This window comes from Hemiscyllium ocellatum, chromosome 24 (assembly GCF_020745735.1).
Source record: "Hemiscyllium ocellatum isolate sHemOce1 chromosome 24, sHemOce1.pat.X.cur, whole genome shotgun sequence".
NCBI lineage: Eukaryota > Metazoa > Chordata > Chondrichthyes > Orectolobiformes > Hemiscylliidae > Hemiscyllium > Hemiscyllium ocellatum.
The window spans coordinates 37,973,731-37,994,338 of NC_083424.1; the positions used below are offsets into that span (position 1 = coordinate 37,973,731).

Here is a 20,608-nt window from a genome sequence, read left to right on the forward strand (position 1 = left end):
GGTAATTCCACTTCCTGACCAATTTATGTAATCTCACATAATTGACATTTAAATGCTACAGAAAACTTACCATTACTATTGGGCCATGGGTGTAAACTCCTGCTTCTAATTAGTGCTTCATCTATTCTTCCACCAGATGGATTATCCACATATTGTCGACCCTGCTCCAGGGCATTGAAACACTCTGTGCAAGAATCGCTACTATCTGCTCTCAGCTTGTCATAGTTCCAATTTGCTGATTGAAGTGCTGATCTATCTAAGGAAATATAGTCTAGAGAACTTAGAGAAGTGAAAGGTCCTGTACACTGATCCTGTACAAGAAAAATTAAGTTCGCTGTTAGGTCTTGTAGCCTCTTCGACCCATCAAATCCTTGAGGAACAACAGAATTCCGACACAATATCAATCGTCTTTCTGCAGCTTGACCAATCTCTGATGTCCTCCCAAAAATATCAAATTCATCCTCGAGAAAGAGACCTGCATTATATCCAAGTCTGCGGTTTACGACAGCACTAAATCCACAGGTGCATCCAAACTGGGCTTCATTGGTTGGATCTGGGATGTATAAACCAACATCCGCCCCTTTGATATTCATATTACAAACACAGATACAGCAGCTATCGAAGTTGCGATCTTTGAAGAAATTCATCACCGAATCTGAAAGGATTAGCGTAACGTACAAGCTGTGTGCCTGGGGAATTGACTGTATGGTTGCTGGCTCCACAGAGTTCAATGGTCGTGTGGTTGAAGGTGTTGAAGCAGGGGAACACATATCAGCACTATCATACTTCACTGATCCTTGCCCACTGGCAGTGCCCCCACCCCGTGGAGTTCGTGGTGTCCTTGGTGTACGAGGTGTTGGGACAGAGAAGCGAGGGGTTGCAGGAGAGGGCAACACACCAGCACCACTGTTGCTGGCAGGTGCAGTAGAACTTACTGCCAAAGGTGTGCTCATTTGAGGAGTGCTCATCTGAATATAATCTTCTGTCAGACTCCCAACACTAGGCACATTGCTGTAAGAACAAGGGCAGTTTTAGAAAAATATTGATTTGTCGCTCGAGTATAAATTGAAGTAGCTATTAGTATGCTTTGCAGGAAACAACCAAGTATAAATGCATTGACACTGTCAAAATATCAAAATAAACATTACTTAAAATGTTGCATTTACCACCTTACTTGTAACATTCAAGGAAACTCCGATGTTACAACCAGTCATTGCTTGTCTAACTGACAGAATGTCACTTAACTATAGAAAATTTGCCAACAATTCCAACAATAATTTTCTAAATATTAATCCATTTAACTAATTTTATTCTTGTCATACATTTGAAAGAATGCTGGGCTTAGATACTAAACTCAACTTCGATAGTTCCTTTTCAGTTCCATGCACGTAACTTGCAACAAAGGCTTTCCAGCACTTACACATATCCATCCCGATTTAATGAAGCAGGTGGTGGTACAGGCAATTGTTCGATTTTTGGAGGAATAGCCCATGATGGTCGGTATATGCAGGCATCTGGTATTTTCAGTGGAGCAAGGCATTGACTGGGCACGGCCTTTAGTGGTGCAAACATTGAAGATCCAACAAAACCCTTAGCTTTTGGGGGCTTGTGCACGTAAGAAAAATCCTATAAAAAGTATCATTAAAAAAATTATCTTTGAAACAAACATCATGCAGACAAACAAAAGTATAAACCTTCAGGATATGTTAAAACATTATTAAAATATTAACAAAGCCCTTTAAAAATATTAAAAGAATACACAACTCTGACAGTAACTTTCCAAACTGCCTTAATATGAACATTTGTTTTCATTTACTAACTGTTATTTCTTCAGGCTTAGGACTGCCCAGTCGATCTTCCACTTGCATTTTGAATTCTGTGAATTGAGTTGCGGTCATAGTACCAACCGGATTCTCCATGCTACTCATCCCTGCAGGCATCTCAGAATTAACACCATCTTTGTAATTCATTACTGGAGAAAATGCTGGATGTTGTTCTAAAGATGGAGGGGTTGGAAACATTCTTTGCAGATCTGCGACAGCTGGAAGAAATTAAACTTTATCAAATTCTTGTTCACTATTTGCAAACAAATCCAAATTTATACTTGCTCATTTTGAATCATGCTCTGGAACTACTCAAAAATTCAGTTTCAACATCAGTTTATTTCTGTCAAACTCAATGTCAAAATCACTCCAAAGCGATGTTTATTTCATTTTCAAATTCTCTTTTAAAAATTACTTTTGAATATTTTAAGTACTAAGCCCTATAACATCCTGGAAATTGGTAGCACTACCGTAAACACTTACTTGGAGGATAAGGCCCAGTTGTCTTCACATCTTTTCCAACAGCTTTGTCTTCTGATCCTGCATTTGCTTGCTTAGAGCGTGTTGGGGAAGATGTCTGCAATAAATAGTTGTCTTCTTTTAACAAACTTTCTGGGTTGTTTTATTTCTGCAAATATATCTTAGTAATGTTTTAGGCTTAGCTTGGATGAGACTAAGAATTATGGATCAAGAGAAAAGTTTGTAGTGTGATAATTGAAAAACATGAATGCATTTTGCATTATACCTTCAAGTACATTCTCACAAGCATGTATGTACACTAATAGTTTTACATCATGGCTTAACTGACTTATTTTTAATTGCAGCAAAATATACAAGTAGTACAAATGTTAAACTTGTACTTAATTCCTTTCTCTATCAAAATTAAAACTGAAAACTCTGTAGAAGTTTAATTCTCAGTCCAATAATTCAAGAAAGAAAGCTATCTTAATGTTATGTAAATAACTGCAAAACTACATACTCCTGCAATTGATATGCTCAGCAGAAATGGAGTTATCCAACTGGAGTTTTATTAGGTTTCAAGCCCTGTATCCAGCAACTGATCATTGTGAAGGTCTATTTGAGAATTTGTGGTTTTTAACAGCAGCATGCAGAGAGCAAGACAACATTGTGATGAGAACACAAAGTTGCAATGGTTAGAAGTCAAATAAAGCTAACATTCCTATGTCGACTAGCAACATAGAACATATCCTGTGAAAGAATGAAACATCTGAAACTAGTTGCAACTTAAAACTACGATGAACATTCTTCTGGTAGGAAAGGGGGGGGGGGGGGGGGGGGGTGTGTGGGTGGGAGTGTTGTCCTTATAGGTCAGGATTGCCATCAGTATTAAAACGTTCTGGTTTTGGTTTTTAAACAATAAGTTCTCATTAATTGCTATGTATTCCAGAAAAATATCAATATCCTAGATGACCAGATGTGCAAGAAGCATTTTTAGTCATGGAAATCTGAGCTCTGGGTTTCAGAGTTAGGTGGAAAGGTGGTCACACTGCAACTTATGAGCCCAGAAGAAGGAAATGGATGATCTTCAGGCAGTTCCAGAGAAACAGGCCAGGTAGTGCAGGAATCCCCAGGGATCCTGCTCGCAAATCAGTTATCCGTTTTGGAAATTAATCCCTTTTAGGAACCAAAGTCAGATTAAGTTTGTGGCATCACAAGCAACTCAGCTGTACAGCGGGGAAGGAAGACGAAAGGAAGAGCAACAACGATAGAGGATTCAATTGTTAAGTGGACAGACAGGTATTTCTGTTGCCATGAATATGACAATACTGGCACAAGAGAAGCAATAAGTGTGTCACAGAGCAGCTGGCAGAATTCTTCTGGAGACGGTGAACAGCCAGAGGTATTGGTTAGTAACAATGATGTGCACAGGGAAAGACATGTAGCCCCACAATCAGAATTTAGGGAGTGAGTAGAAAAGTTAGCAAGCAATAATCTTTGGATCATGCACAGTGCCAAGTGTTCAAATGAAGACAGAAATAAGAGGATGCATGACCAGAAGAGGACGCTTCAGATTCCTGGGACACTTGGATTTGTCCTGGAGATGATGGCAACTGTACAAAGAAGGAATTAAGCACCTTGTGGGTGGTTTTGTTAGTTTTTTTTTAGCAAGGGCTTTAAATGTTCCTGGATTGTGTGCAAGGAAGTTTCCTACAGCATGTTGTGCCCAGTTCAAAAAAGAAGAATGTACTGTTTGACCTGGTTCTTGGAAAATGAGGTGGACCAAGTGGATCAAATGTCAGTGGGAGAATATTTATAAGACAGCAATTATGATGACAAGACCAGGATGATGGTGGAGAATGATACACATCAATCAGAATAAGAAAAACAAATCAGCAGTTCGCTGGCTTCAATGGGACAAGAAAAACTGAAAGAACTGTGGATGCTGTAAATCAGAAACAAAAACAGAAGTTGCTAGAAAAGCTCAGCAGGTCTGGCAGCATCTGTGGAGAGAAATCAGAGTTAACATTAGGGGACAAGAAGGTCCATTCGAGGTCTGAGCAAGGCAGAAATAACTAGAATGAGACACTGATGGAAAAATGGTAGCACTGCAATGGACTACAGTTTGAAAAGGAGATAGTTTGGGTACAGTTAGGGTATACTGCCTCAAGTCAGAAAGCAGGAAATACAAATCCAGAGCTCCCAGGCTGACAAAGGAAATAGAAATGAAGATAAAGAAGTACTTATGATAGGTGTCTGGTAGAAAATATAATTGAGAGCCAAGAAGAATACAGAAGGTTGAAATGGGAAGTGAGAAGGCAAACGAGATAAAGAGGAATTATGTGAAAAGTCTGGCAGCCAATATCAAGGATTGCCTCAAGGTTTAGAACATATAACTGGTAAGGAAACCAAGAGGAGTGGGGCTGATAAGAGACCAGAAAGGGATTTTACACATGCAGGCAGCAGGCAGGCTGAGGCATTAAATGAATATTTTAGATTTAGTTTTACCAAGGAGGGAAATACTACCAGGCCATAGTGACTGAGAACAAAACCCTGTCACTGGAAAGGTTTAAAAAATTGATACAGAAATTGCATTGGACAGACTGTTGGTATAAAACACCATACCTGGATGAGATGCATCCAAGTAAAGGAATGAAGACTGCAGGTGCACTGGCTATTATCTTTCTGTCTTCTTTAGACAGAGTGAAGGGCTGAAAGACTGGGAAATTGGCCAAATGTCTTATGGCCTAAAATAGCAAATATTCCAGCCTTGTTGAAAAATGGTTGTAAACACACTAATTATGGACCAGTCAGTTTAACTTTGGTGGTGTTGCAGCTTCAAGAAACAATTAGTCAGGAGTGCATTAACAGTAACATAGGAAAAAAAAAGGTTGGGTTGACTGGGAAGAGTCAGATGAATTTCTGAAGTAGAAATGACATCTAACTTGGAGCTTTTTGAACTTTTCTCTTAGTTCTTCAATGATGACAGCACTGTGGATGAGGATCACATGAACTTCCAGAAGGCAGCTGACACAGTGCCAAACAGGCTTGTGATGAAAGTTACAGATTATGAAATAAAAGAGAAAGTAGCACGGTAGCTACAAAACTAGCTAAAAGAAAGGAAACAGAGTGCAGTGTGAATAGACTTTTTTCAGGCTAGAGGAACATTTGCAGCAGAGCACCCCCAGTAGCTGGTATTGGGACCGTTGCTTGACCTAATATATATGAATGGCCTTGATCTTGGTTTGTAAGGGACAACACTAAAATTTGTGGATGACAATTTTAAAATTTGCAAGTGGAAGAATTTAAAACTGTGAGGAAGACTGTGTAGAGCAAAAAGACATGCAGAGAAGTGTGAGGTGATGCACTTTGATAGAAAGAAGAGGGACAAACAATATAAAACAGGGGGTACAATTCCAATGAGGATGTAGGACTTTGAGGAACCTGGATGTAAATGTGCTCAAATCAATTAAATTGGCAGACCAGGCTGAGAGAGCCATTAGTAAAGCATACAGAATCTTCAGCTTTATTAACAGAGATATAGAGCAAAAGGACAAAGAGGGACGTTGAACTTGTACAAATCACCAGTTAGATCTCTTATTAACCAACTATTTACAATTCTAAAAATCACACAACACCGGGTTATAGTGCAACAGGTTTATCTGGAGGCACTACCTTTCAAAGTGCTGCTTCTTCATCAGGTGGTTGTGGAGTAGAATCATACGACATAGAATTTATAACAAAGTGATTGCATGTCATTGCAATATAATATTAAACAAATTTAGCTCAAGTTTTTCACCTTTTAGAGTCATCATGTTAGTTTTGGTTCCTTCATACATAAATCCCAAAAATTCTTTTAAAATTACATTCTCAAGATAGCTTTTAACAATAGGTGCTATCTCAGCTCAGATAATGCACTGAAGGTGTGAAATTAAAGTCTGTTTGTGTTCCAATATTAGGTCAGACTGATTCTATTTCTAAATTGGGATTTGCAGAATTTTACATAGATTTAATTGTAATTCTGTGAGAGAGAGAGAGAGAGAGAGAGAGAGTGTGTGTGAGAGAGAGAGAGAGAGAGAGAGAGAGAGAGAGTGTGTGTGTGTGTGTGTGTGTGTGTGTGTGTGTGTGTGTGTGTGTGTGTGTGTGTGTATATATATATATATATATAAAAAGTGTGTGCAGGGGACACAGTGTGCGCATTCATGAGGGCGTGTGTGTGTGTGTGCCTATGAGAGTGTGTATGTATGTGACAGTGTATGAGAGAGAGCCTGCATGGACATATATGTGTGTGTGTTTGTACACATATAGATATATAGAGTGCAGTGGGGTCACCTATAGTGCGACATGTACCCAAGGTCCCGGTTGAGGCCATCCCCATGGCTACCGAACTTGGCTGTCAGCCTCTGCTCGGCCACTTTGTGTTGTTGCCTGTCCCAAAGTCTGCCTTGAAGGATAGTCACCTAAAGGTCCAAGGCTGAATATCCCGGACTGCTGAAGTATTTCCCAACTGAGAGGGAACACTCCTGGCTGGTGCTGGTTGTGCGGTGTCAATTGATGACTTAAAATTCTGGACACCAGAGCATAGGAAGATGTTAATACAGTGGAAAGTATGTAGGAGTGATTTGCAAGAATGGCTCATGGGATGAAAAATTTCAGTTATGAAGAGAGATTAAACGAGTTAGGATTATTCTCCTGAACAGATGATGACAAAGAGATCTGATAGAGGTTTTCAAAGCCATGAGGGATTTGGATAGAGTAGATCAGGAGGAACTATTTCAATTTGTAATAAGGATATAAAAAAAAAACAGAAGGCACAGATTTAAAATGATTTGCAAAAGAACTAAATGCAAGTTGAGAATCATTTTTTTCACACAGAGAGTGGTCATAGTATGAAATGCACTGCCATAAAGTGTGGGAGAAGCAGTTCAGTTGGGGCATTCAAAGGGTTAAGGTGGTATTAGATGATTTCTTGTACACAAATAATGTACAAGGTTATGGGGAAGAGGCGAATGGCAAAAAACTTAATAATGCCCATATCAGAGTCAGTGCACACACAATGGGCCAAATGGTCTCCATTTGCATTGTAATCTGTGAATCGAGATATCCAAACATGATTTTGAGTTTTTTGTGCTCATTTGGAATAAAGCAAACAGGTGGAATCGACACTACAATAGTAAATCCTTGTTTACCATGTTGCTCTGTAAAATCGATAATATTAAGGAGATGGTACACTTAAGCGCAGGAGATTATATGCATCAAAGGACAAGAATTCCTGATGCTCACGAGTCACGAACTTTTGGGGTTCAAATAAGGATTCCTTTTTCACTGAGATTTGTTAACAACTACTTCAGAGAATCTACCTTAGAGGTTTCATGCTGGAGCAATGAAACCAGATGTTGGGCCTATTATTTGAATGCCAAGAACAACATGTGCATTTTTAAATAATTCTTTTCATTGGAATATCAAAACAGCCTGAAGCGAAGAGAGGAACTTTCCATAGTAGAAAATAAAAGTTAGAGTTGCAAAATCATCATAAAAACTGGCAAGTTTTAACTCAGATGTATGAAACTTTATTAAAACAAATAACCACTATATAGAGAGAGATCAGATTTGATAGTCTATTCAAAATTCTGTTCAAAACAATTCAAATACTTCATAAAATTAGAAATGTGCAGATAAAAAGACAATTTGAATGTTCCACGCAAGAAATAAAATACTGGCATGAAAACAATCTGATTAGCTATTATATATATGCTCTGAATTGAGAAATATAGGCTAAAGCAAGAATTTTAACTAACTAGTCCTGAGAGAAATTTACTTTGGGTAACTCCATTCTAAAAGCTCAACACAAAATTACAAAATATTTTGTTGGGAGACTAAATCAAAAAAAAGTGTTCATAGATTTTTAGATTGCTCCATTAGTTTATGTTTTCATTCATATGCATATGTAGCACTTAATTGTTAAATCTTTGGGAGCTCAATAAATTAAGAGTAAGCAGCATTCCAAACTCTTGACTCAAGCCAACAGAGATAAATTGATGACATTTAGATCTCATCAGCAACAGATGTTCAAATATGATGCACTGTTTAATTTGTGCTGACTTCTGCAAATATAAAATTGTACTTACCCCATTTTCCTCATCATCAGAGTTGTCAAAAAGATTGTCCAGGTCATTCAAAGAAACCACTAGGTCAGTCTCTCGTGTGAGGCTTGCAGGAACTATCCGCCCTGTTGGAGATTGTCGTGTTTCTAAAGAGAAAAAAAATCTTTCTAATAGTTTTACCAACTAGATGATTTGTAGGATTTTGTTAAAATTGCATTAGTGTCTCTTGAAAACAGCCGCTGCTCTTCAAAATATCAAGAATGCCAGATACCTGATTTTGGAGCAGTGTTAAAAATAGACATGGCATCTTTTCCATCAGGCAACTGTGTAGCATGACTAGATGGAGCTTCCCTCGTACCAAATCCATCTTCGAGCTGAAAAGGAAATCGGTATAACCTGAAATATCTTCAGATTGTTTACAACATTATACAAATTATGCAATGACAGAAAAAACTTACAAATTCTATCTGACAAGCAGGGTTTAAAGGCTCCAGAATATTTTTCTCCTCATACTTCCTTCAGATTAAACATTCAATCCAACTCATTTTTTTCTGGAATATAATTAATACAGGCTCCGGGAAAAAAAAATCAGTTCTATCCCATCCTATTAATCTATGTTTATAATCTGGACCCCAAATCAAATTCTTTAAAAAAATGACTATGTGCAACACAATGAATTTGTTTGGATTATCCACGATCTAAAACAAATATTTGTTGCATCTCACCAATTTTAGAATCAGATTGTCATAGTCCAAGTGAAATAATTAGGTGGCAATCTCAAAATATATTGGTCTATTTTCAAAAGATGATAATTTAAAGAAATATCTTCCACAAAACTGGATTGTCAAATAATCCTAAATGTGTTTCACAAGCAATCTGGAAAGTTACAGAAAAGTCTATTTTGACTTGGAATGTATTTTCATATTACTATTAATTTAGCTTCAAACTAAATAATTTACAGTTTCACCAGACATCTCTCCAAGATATAGGTTTTAAACTTCAAGTCTGAAAATGCTGCAGCTGCATCTAAGGTTGCTGCTATTCCTTGGCCTGTTCACATCATCAGTGTTATGAACCCAGCAAATGGAATCTTAGGATAGGTCAGATTCCAGAGTGAAACCAGGCTGATTAGTTCATAAGTTTGTTTTTGGCAATTTGGTTCCAGTGATGTCAGTCACTGGCACTGTTATGTGAATATGTTCAAATGTTCTTTCAAGGAAATAAATTTATTTCACAAAAGAAAATGCAACTTTATATATTTCAGAATAGTGCCATCTTAAACAACTAAAAGAAAAATTCAACTCTTTTCCCAGCGGTACCCTTTTCAAACTCAAGTATCACTCCCATCTTCACTTTTAAGACTTTGTACTTAACTGACTCTCTGCACATTCATCAGATAGGATTAGCTCTCATTCTCCCAGAGACACACAAATGCAGACTAACTCACTCGTTCCTGTTTTATTCCTAGACTGCTGAAGTAGCTCACAACTTATTTTCCGCTCTGACATGGCCAGACAGGCTAACTCTCTCAGCCATCAGGCTTCTATTAAACATAAATTTGCTCTGCTGCTTTAACAACTTCTTTTCTAAACTTAACCTGTCAGTGGCCTCAAGACATCAGTTTCTGGATACCATAAAGCTGAACTTGGATAACATTGAACAATTAATTCCCTTGACAGTTCATTTAACTACTGAGCTCATGTTACATGGCTTCTTGGAAATGATGTTGAACACTGTTCAAAAGTTACTTTCTGTTCTATTTTAAGTAAATTACCAAAGAACTAAAACTAAAAACACATTTACCTCTGCAGTCATCAGTCTGTTACAGGTGAACACATTCAAAGGATGGTCTGCCTTTACTTAACAAATGCATTAATAAAAGCTTTTAATATTTTCCCTGTGATGTTAAAATAACTGGCCCACATTTTCTTGATTTTTGGTTCAAAAGGAGGACAATAAGTTCCATTTGCTATTGATCTACCCATTAACTTAATTTGCCCATTTATTTTAGCCAGATCTGCTTTAGCACCTTATTTAAATTTTTAAAAATAGCCTCGGATCCATTTCTCTCTCATTATTGTAACAATGCCCAATCCACCACTTCCTCAGGGAGTTCATTGCACACGTGAACCACCTCACTTCTTAATTAAATCTCTCTCCTCTCACCGTAAAAATACACCTCCTAATCTTGAAATCACCCATCTCTTCAGGGAAAGTTACCTACCATTAACCCTAACCATATGCCTCACAATATTATAAACATCTATCGGGTCACCTCTGAACTTCCTACACTCCAGTGAAAAAGGTACCAGCCTATCCAGCCTTTCAATATAACTCAATTTTCATAACTGATAACGTTCAAGTAAATCTCTTCTGAACTCTCGCTGGCTTAATAGTATCCTTCCGATAACAGGGCAACCAGAGCTTAATAATATTGTCTCCATAACAGAGTGTCCTGTTTAAAAGCTGAAAGCACGTAATCAGATAACTCCTCCCAAATGTAACTAACTTACAACTAAATTTTAAAGAAAAATTTGAAACTTGACCAATGGATCAAATTGCACACAGATCTAAACTAAAAAAAAACAGCACTGAATAGATCAAGCTGTTAGTGACAATAATGTTTCAGTAAAATAAACGGAAAGATTCAAATATAAGTAAGCATGTCAGCTTTTTATAATGAAGTGGGTTTAGGCTTTTAAAACCACAATCGTCCCTGCAACTTTTCACACAAAGATGATCTTATCCTTATGAAATGTCCTTCATTGTTAACAATACAGTCAACATTTTTTGACGATTTAGAGACGAAATGTTAATATAAATTAAATGCACATTTAAATTAACCTTTGCCTTAAACAAGATCATAACCATAGTCTGAAACTTCCATTCCACTTGCATTTGAGCTATAAAAGCATTTCACTCAAATCACAGAATTGTAATCACTGCTACTTGGGACACCTTGACCAAGACCACTAATCAATGTGATTTCATTTCACAATACCAGGTCAAAGATAGCCTGTTCACTAGTCAGCTACAAGTGTGCCATTCTAAAATACCAACTCATTTATGCTTCCATTGTATATTTGACTTTGCCCAAAATCTCCCCATGATTATAGTTTCTGACAGGCTCTCATTATTTATTACTTTATGCCCATCCTTCTGTGTGGTTAGCGTTATGGCTTGTACACCACTCCCAAAATTGACTTCCTAACTTCAACATTTCTAAATTCTATCCAAACCATTTCCATAGTTTGGTTTCCTAAACTTAGGTCAACCTTCCTTTTGTGGTAAGACGATCATTGCCTAACATAGCCATCCCGCTCACTTTTAATTTCCTGTTATTCCCAAATGTCCTGTAATATTCAAGACTTAAATCATTCTGCAGCCAAGTTTCTAACAACTACCAGATTTCTAATTACACACTGTTTCATTTCGAATGCATTTGCATTCAGATACAAAATCTCTTTATCATTTGAGTCTTTGTAAATTCTAGTCCTATTTGTTAGCAGACTCAGATTCATAAGCTGTTTATCATTTCCTGTATTTATATCCTTCTCTTTACCCTTGACTGCATTCTGATACATTACATCTTCTCCACCATTTGGTTTAAAATCTTGCCCACCTCCTTAGTGATGCAGTTGGCAACAGTATTTCCCACATCATGGTTCAAGTGGAGGCTGATCAATCGGTACAGATCCCACTTTTTCCCAGCAAAAGTGTCTCATGAACAGGAAGTCTTCCAAGTCTTCAAGCCACACATTGATCTGCCTAATCTGAGTGCCCTACGACAATGTGCATGCAGCTCACTCAATAAGGTAGAGATAATGAACTTTGAAACAAAAACAGAAGACCTCAGAACCCTCAGTGGACCTGAAACGTTAACTCTGATTTCTCTTCACAGATGCTTCAGACCTGCTGAACTTTTCTAGAAATTTCTGTTTTAGTTTCTGATTTACAGCATCTGCAATTCTTTCTGTATTTATGAACTTTGAGGCTTTACTACGCAATTTGGCACCTAGCTCCTCACGCTGACAATGCAGAATCTCCTCCTTTATCTTGCCTATATTGCTGGTAACTACATGGACCACAATTATTGGTTCCTACCCTTCCCACTACAAAGTTAAAATTCACACAACACCAGGTTATAGTCCTAAAGGTTTATTTGGAAGTACAAGCTTTCAGAACGCTGCTCCTTCATCAGGTAGCTCTCCAGTCTTGAGCAAAGGTCCTTAACCCTAGAACTAGACAGGCATTACAATTGCAAGGACTCATGTTCTGTGCCGCACTGAATACTGAATATACTACTCCCTATTATCCCTCTACCAGAGTACCGACTCCAAGATGTGTGCCTCCCTTCTGGCACAAACAAATCCAGGTAACTTCCCCTTCCAAGATGCAGTGTCTGCAATTTGACCTCCAATTGAAAGTCTGAGTCAAATCTTTAAACACTGGCTATAATATATTAGCTCTGAAATAAACACACATACCTTGAAACCATAATGCTGCCTGACCCACCATCTTTAACTTGTTTTAAGTAACTGCTTAATTATTACATGTAACTTTGTATTTAAATATATTTCTATATATTTCATGAGCCTTTCCACTAGCTGCTATAGACTTTGAACCTTAGGAATAAAATAAACCTTAATCACTTAGATACTCACTAATTAGATTTTTCTTTTGTAACGGACTAAGAATCAAGTCCTGGAGGCTGAAAATGTTTTGGCAAAGACAACAGAAAACCTCTTTCCCTTTCTCCATTCAACTTCCTGAAGCAGTTAGCTCCAGAACTTTAAGTCACACTCAAGTGCTGAACCACTTTAAACCGGTTAAGGTTATATGGTCCTAGCACAAAAGTGCCTATCAGATGCACTTAATAAAGGATCAGTTTCAGCAACTTTCACTGAAATTCTTGAAAATAACCTGGTTTAAAGCTGGCAACTGCATTTACTGCAGTTAGTTTAAGTGCAAACTCAGAACTAAATTAGACTTGTACAAAATAAACAGACTTTCCTACCCAAGAACTGCATGCACTCAGTCTCAGAATCATTTATGTCTCGAGGTTTAAAAGAATTTCCACAATATGGAAACACGCTGATGTGCCAAATTTGAGAACAATATTGTACTGATGAAAGTTTTTGGTGTTTGGCTCAGACACATAAAAATAGTAAAAGTACATGCAAAGGAAAATAAATTATAGCACTGAAATAAGATTCTAAATCTTCCTTCGCAGTTAATAATTGTCCCCACTGTGATATAATGGCAAACGTTCAGGAACCATCTGCTTTTAATCAATGTTCCATCTTTCATAACGTTGATATAAACAGTCCAATCATGAACAAAAAATTATATATGATGAAAATGCATCTCAAGATAGGATGCACAGCTGCAAGCATTATTACATAATGATTTCAAAATGTTACCTTGTTCGGTTGAGATTTCTTTGATGTATCTTTTTCAGATGCAAGTTTTGACTTCTTAATTGAAGTGAAGCTGTATTCAATATCACCATCCACAAAAGTGTAAGGGTCATTAAGTTCTCCAGGACCTTCATTATGCTGCTGGATAAGTCTAGTTGGATCCAGATAATTCATTTCCTGGATTTGCATTTGTACTCTTTCCTCTGAAACTTTGAATCGTTTATGAGGCTGTGCTAGAAGTCTAAAAGCGAAGCAAAGAATTTTACATGTAAAGCAGAAAATATTGGAAATAAACAACTCAGTCAACATCAGTAAAGATTATGAGCGGCTTAGAAAAGAGGTTGAAAAGGCAATTTGGAGGGATTAAACAGGAAATATAAAATGCAACTATCACCAAGTTTACTCATCGTAGAATCCCTACAGTGTGGAAACAGGCTGGTTGGCCCAACGAGTCCACACCGATCCGCTGAAGGGTATCCCACCCAGATCCACTCTCCTATCCTATTACTCTACATTTCCCCTGACGAATGCGCCTAGCCTACACATCCCTGAAGACTGTGGGTAATTTAGCAAGACCAATTACCTAATCTGCACATCTTTGGAGTACGGGAGGAAAACAGAGCACCAGGAGGAAACCTATGTCGACACAGGAAGAATGTGCAAACTCCACACAGTCATCTGAGGCTGGAATCGGGTCCCTGGCGCTGAAAGGCAGCAGTGCTAATCATTGAGATACCATGCCTGCCCTAAGATTATACACCATATTTAACATAATAAACCATTTTGAGAAGTTCACTAAATTACTCCAAAATATGAAACCAAGCCAAATATGAAGTGCACGAAGACTAAAAGCTAGACCTAAGGGAGAGATTTAAAGAGGTGAGCTTCCAGGAGGGTGAGATAGAGATGAAAAGGCAGAGGAGGAATTCTAGAGCTTAGCACTGAAGGAGCTGAAGGCATTATCACCAATTGCACAGCAATTAAAATTGGGGATACTCAAGAGACGAGAATTAAAGGATCTTGGCCATCTCAAATGGTTGTAGGGGTGGAGGGGAGTTACAGGAGATAGGGAGGGCTAAGGCCTATGTTAGAGGACAGGACATGGGAAACCAACCATCAGTGCACTGGAATACACAAGCGCAAAGAAAACATAAGCATGAATGAGGATTTTAGCAGATGAAGAACCAGACAGTAGTAAAGTCAGACAATGTCACTGGAGTGAAAACAGCACTGGAACAAATGTTCGGAAGCTCATCCAGGAGTCAAATTTAAAGTGAGGACTGCAGATGCTGGAGATCAGAGTCGAGAGTGTGGTGCTGGAAAAGCACAGTACGTTAGGCAACATCCGAGGAGCAGGAGAATCAACATTTCGGGCATAAGCCATAATGTAACATCAAGGTTGCGAACAGATTGGTTCAGTTTCAGAGTCTTGCCACAAGAGGAATGGAATTAGTAAGCTTGTCAAAATATGGAACAGCAGCCAAAAACAGAGGAGTTGTTCCCAATGTTCAACTGGAGGAAACTTCTGATTATGCACAAGTGCATTTTAAATTACTTTCATAATTTAGCAACAGCAAGAGGTGCACAAGATGTTGGTAAGCTAGAGTTTGATGTTGTCAGCATACTTGCAAAACCTGAATTATTTTGGATGCTGTCATCAAGGGACGGCATGTAAATAACTAGGTGGTGTCCAACAATAGAACCTTGAATGATACCTGAGGCAACAGTAGGAGAATGACCTGTACAAATAATTTAAAACTTTGTGAGATCTTTCATAGTAACCTTGTTCCTTAGTACTGCAGTTCATGAACAAATATATATCCCAGTTCTTCAAAAATATCCACTTACATATCAGTTCTAAGTAGTCACTCTCCTTTGCTATTTTTCCTCTCTTTAACTAGGTTTCATTTATATTTTCACCCTTTTTTTGTTCCATACTTCCTACACAAGAAAGGTAACTAATTCAATTTCCTCCCATTAATCTTCTCAGTTATTATCCCGTTAAATGCCATTTCAGTTTTCCATTCAATTTCATTCATCCTCCAGATTCTTAGAATTCCTGAGAAATTCAAGCCACTATTTTCCAGAAATAATCTCGATGAAATATATAGCCTTTTGCAGCATCACAACATTTGAAAAATAAAGGAAAAACAAAATCATATTACATGCACTCTCAAATTCACTCAAAACATTCAGTACTAAAGTACTTATTGAAAAGCAGCATAACAATTACACAGCCCAAATTGCCAAACAATGCAATTTGCATTTTATAGTTGTTTTTAATAAGAAGAGTGTGGTAAATATGTTTAATTATTGGTAACAATTTTGAATGTGAACTGATCAGGTACTGGTTAACAAAGTGTTTAGCATTTGAGAAAATGAAAAGGTCCACTACGCAATATCATTGAAGTGTTTTAGGGTGCGTGCACATGCTCATGGTTTGGGTGGTGTGCAAATATGTAGATACTGGTTTATCAGTGACCAAAGTACAAAAAAAACTAACTAGAACAGAGCCTGCAGTGCAATCCAATTTTATTTAAAAAACGTATTTGATTTTTAAGTATCATTTCAACTATAAAATTGGATTCAGGAAGACAATTGAGAAACTGCTTGTATCTACTGCCCTTAAGTTTACAATTTGATTACGCAAGACACAAACTGATTCACAGAGTCCAAATGCCTACTGACCATTTCACCTAAACGGTCCACTGCCCTATTTATCAGTCACTGAGCCTCCATCTTGATTTTGATTTTGATTTAGCTCGTGTTAAATAGGAGTTTTAAATAGTGCATCAAATACTCTTTAAACCTTAGTTTTAAAACAAATGAACCCCTATAAATGGGTAGATCATGGATTACCTCCATTTAAAATAACCTCAAATCAAACTTCAATGGATCAACTGAAAAACTTGGATGCAATAAAGAAACAAGCTAAATAAACAAAAGAAACAATATACCACAAATATTACCGTCTTAGTGCTGAACCATCTGGATTATCAATTTTGTTGTCACATCTGTCACAGTGCAGTTCTGGTGGCCTGAACTCTCCCTCTACATGGGTTGGAGTCTTATAACACTGCCATGAGATTCTGTCCGATGACTCCAAATTTTGTGCAGTGATACCACTATATAGAGTAGTCTCGCTGACCTCCGGCACTGGTGGTAGTCTTTGTGATAAAAGCCCAGTCTTATCATCAAGGCTGGGGATCGCCTGAAGTTCTAGACCATTACTATATAGTAATGGATTAATGGGCTCCGGAGCTCCTTCCAAACCTTCTGCTTCTGGACCTCTCGGTTGGGGGCTGAGCGTTGGTGGAAGTGGAGAGATGGGAGAATGTGGAGAATCCATAGGATTCAAATTTAGTGGCTTGCTCTGGTTTCCTGGATGTCCAGATGCTGGCTTGCCATACTTCCTGCTGCTGTGCATTTCCAAGGAGACATCAATACCAACTAATCCAAGCTTCTGTCCTGTTGGATCTTGCTCCATGCAAAGCTCATCAGTTAACGAAGGTCGATGATGAAATGGAGTCATAGGTCGCTTCTGCTGCTTATCTCCCTTTTCCTGCTTCTCATTTGTTTTGTGCTTAGAAGACGCAGATGATGGCAAAGAAGAAGCGGAAGGGAGACCAGCATTAAAGCCAGGCTGAGAGATGGGTGGAGGGCGGTTTGCGCCCGTTGTACTTCGCTGTTTTAGAAGCTTTTGCCTGAAAAATACCAATAGTCAGAGGTCATATTTGACAATAATGGAATGAATAATGCACAACTTCAAACATGACTATGTGTAGCAGTGCGTCAGACATAATTGAGAGACTAACACTGATGAAAACTTCCTTTGAAAAGTCTAAATACTTTTTCCAACTATTACAGAAAAATTGCATTCATAACATACAGTTAACCTCATTTATTTAACCCCATATTGAAACAGCAATACCAAAAATTGCTAATTAAAAATTAGAATTGATTACATTGGAGAGTCTACACCAATATCAACAGTGCAAAGTGGCTGAAGCTGAAAGAAAATTGATGATCCACAGTACGAATATTGGACAGATAAAATATTAGCATCTGTTCTCTGACTATGTTGGACAATTATGTTATTTAACATTATGTCTGACATACAGCAGTGGAGACGGATTTATTAGCAGAGTTGGCAACACTACTGACACTGGGCAGAAGACGGTGGGTTAAAGACTCACTCCAGCACTGGAGCACAAAAAAAGCTAAACTCCAGGACTGTACCAAGAGTGTGGCAGAATCTTGAAAGCACTTTCAGAATCTTTACATTGAGACAACAAGGCACTATTTCAGAGAAGAGCAGAGGAGTTATCGCCAGTTGCCCTAATTAAAACTTATTTCTCAATCAATATCACAAAACAGATCATTATTCCACTTATGCTTATGGGAGCTTGCTACACACAAATTGAATGCCTTGATTCCTAGATTACAACATTAGTATATTTCAAAACATTTAATTAACTGTACAGTATAAGGGATTGTCTTATAATTGTGCAGGGCATAGTTTAAAATAAATAGAACTTTTTTAAAAAAGTCTTACTTATACACAAATGAATGTAATTAACTTTGGGCCAAGAGAAGAAATTATCTCCCAAAAGGTTAATGGTACTACAAAGTCTCCTGAGGTCGATCTCCCTACATTCTATTAGAGAAAGATGTCACTGTGCATCACACCTTGAGTTCTTTGATAAGGGTAGTAGTACTTGAACTCTAAAAAGTATATTGGAAGGAAATAGCAATTTCAGAAGCAGTTCCAAGTAGCAAAAGGTCAGAAAGGGATTGGGGAAAAAAACCATGAAATTAAATATTTTGGGATTTTTTTTTTGCAAGTTCATACTTCATGCAAAACTTCCAAAAACTGATGGCTGTCCTTCTATAACTCTCGAACAGCTGATCAAAATAGTACTAAATTATACAACTAATAGGCAGAGGATGCGGGGGGATACCATTTTCAGGTGCTAACTACAACAAAGCATCATGGCAAATGGAAGGCAACCTGACCCAAATGAAGAACACAGTAAAGCAGGTTTCTTAAAAGTCAACTGCAACCCCCTCTCTTGGTATCAGCCAGTATTTCACATCAAACATGTACCTTCAACATAAGCACAACAGTCAATTGTTTTTAGTGCTAGATTTTCTTTCAGAAAATGGTCAATATAGATGTGAATGCTACAATGATTTCTCCCGAGAGTTATTCTTTGTCATGTCACTGCTTAAAACCTCTACAGTGTTTCAAATATCTTTTATACTTTACCTGGTCTAGTCAAGATTAGGTCAATATATTACTTCAAATTAAATGTTATTACTATAATTCTATTGATCAACATTCTCCAATAAGAAACAGTTATTAAAAATTATTAATAAGAAAAGTCTAGCTACGTTGGACAGACTAAAATTAAATTTTAGAAAAGAATATGATGATCATCATAACAGTGATGTACAAATTTTGCAATATTTGGCAGTTTAGGTTTAATCAAAACAAACACGCTTGGGACACACAGTTGAAAATTTACCACCCAGAAGTAGTGAATGGAACCCTGAGTTTACTGAAGATCCGTACGTAACTACCTGAAGTGATACTTCTTACATCACAATGGGGTGACGTTCCTTTCTTTTGGTGGTTTAGGAATGAGTGTTTTTATTTTGGGAATGGGGATGGAATAGGTGAGAAGAGAGAGAAGGAAGAGGAAAGTCACCTTGACTAGCATTTTTCACTCGATTCTTAATGTGCTATTATTTGACAAGCAGAATTGTTGCAAGATTTGGAGGGGAGGGGAGAATAGCAACATTTGCTGTGCAATCCAGCCTCATCTATCCAGTTGGAGATTTCTATATGGTGCTTCGGCTTCAACAAGACAGTCTGGGGACAGGGAATGAAGAATATTCAAAATGCCATCCTCGGACTCACAGAAGCAGAGCAATGCACAAAATATGTTTGCTAAATATGAAGCAATATCCTACCTTGAACAAGAACAATTCACTCTTTGGCCAGGCTCTGTAAAATCCCAGGAAGCAGCATTGCTGGCCATCTCTTCCTCAGAATTTTCACTAGTTGAATGTCTTCTTTAATACATGCGTATTAAAAAACAAGTCAGTGACACTGTTCATGCCCCTTAAAATATTCAACTTCCCAACTTAAGACATTATTACATGGATGATCAAATTTTGCTGCTCAAGATTCAATGTTTCCATTTGATACCAATGCTGGCATTGTTGGCAAATGCCTTCTAAAATTTAAAAAAATTGGAGATTCTTCAATTTAATTTTCTTTTCATTAAATTGTATAAAGTATCTAATTGGCATGGTGGCACTGTGGTTAGCATTGTTGACTCTCAGTGCCACGGACCTGGGTTCAATTCCCATCTCAGGCAGCTGTCTGTGTGGAGTTTGCACATTCTCCCAGTGTCTGTGTGGGTTTCCTCCGGCTGCTCCTGTTTCCTCCCACAGTCCAAAGGTGTGCAGGTTAGGTGAATTGGCCATGCTAAATTGCCCATAGCATTAATTGCATAAGTCAGGGGTAAATTTGGGGAGGGATCAGGTCTGGATGGGTTACTCTTCAGAAGGCTGGTGTGGACTTGTTGGGCCGAAGGGCCTATGTCCATACTGTTGGAAAATCTAATCTAATCTAATCTAAACTCATTTATATACTTTAATGAAATGGAAATTGGCTAAACTTAAGAATGCTTCTTCTCGTAGGCACAAGAAATTTTGGTATCTTTTGCTTAAAGTAAATTTCCATAAGTGAAGGCAAAGATGCAATATTCTCTAGGTAATTATTCCAAATTGA

At 37.7% G+C, this 20,608-nt stretch overlaps 1 protein-coding gene across 2 annotated transcripts in view; it reads right to left on the bottom strand.

The window, feature by feature from the left end:
• Positions 1-20,608, bottom strand: part of LOC132827162 (mediator of RNA polymerase II transcription subunit 13-like) — a 241,001-nt gene that overhangs the window by 38,935 nt on the left and 181,458 nt on the right. For both annotated transcript variants that reach the window (XM_060843702.1, XM_060843701.1), the window contains exons 9-17: positions 19,783-19,884; positions 16,776-17,510; positions 13,810-14,047; positions 8,658-8,760; positions 8,411-8,532; positions 2,307-2,400; positions 1,821-2,041; positions 1,421-1,626; positions 71-1,011 (exon numbers count right to left, since the gene is read on the bottom strand). In XM_060843702.1, the coding sequence (XP_060699685.1) occupies positions 71-1,011; positions 1,421-1,626; positions 1,821-2,041; positions 2,307-2,400; positions 8,411-8,532; positions 8,658-8,760; positions 13,810-14,047; positions 16,776-17,510; positions 19,783-19,884 (2,762 nt within the window). The remainder of the gene's footprint in view (positions 1-70; positions 1,012-1,420; positions 1,627-1,820; positions 2,042-2,306; positions 2,401-8,410; positions 8,533-8,657; positions 8,761-13,809; positions 14,048-16,775; positions 17,511-19,782; positions 19,885-20,608) is intronic.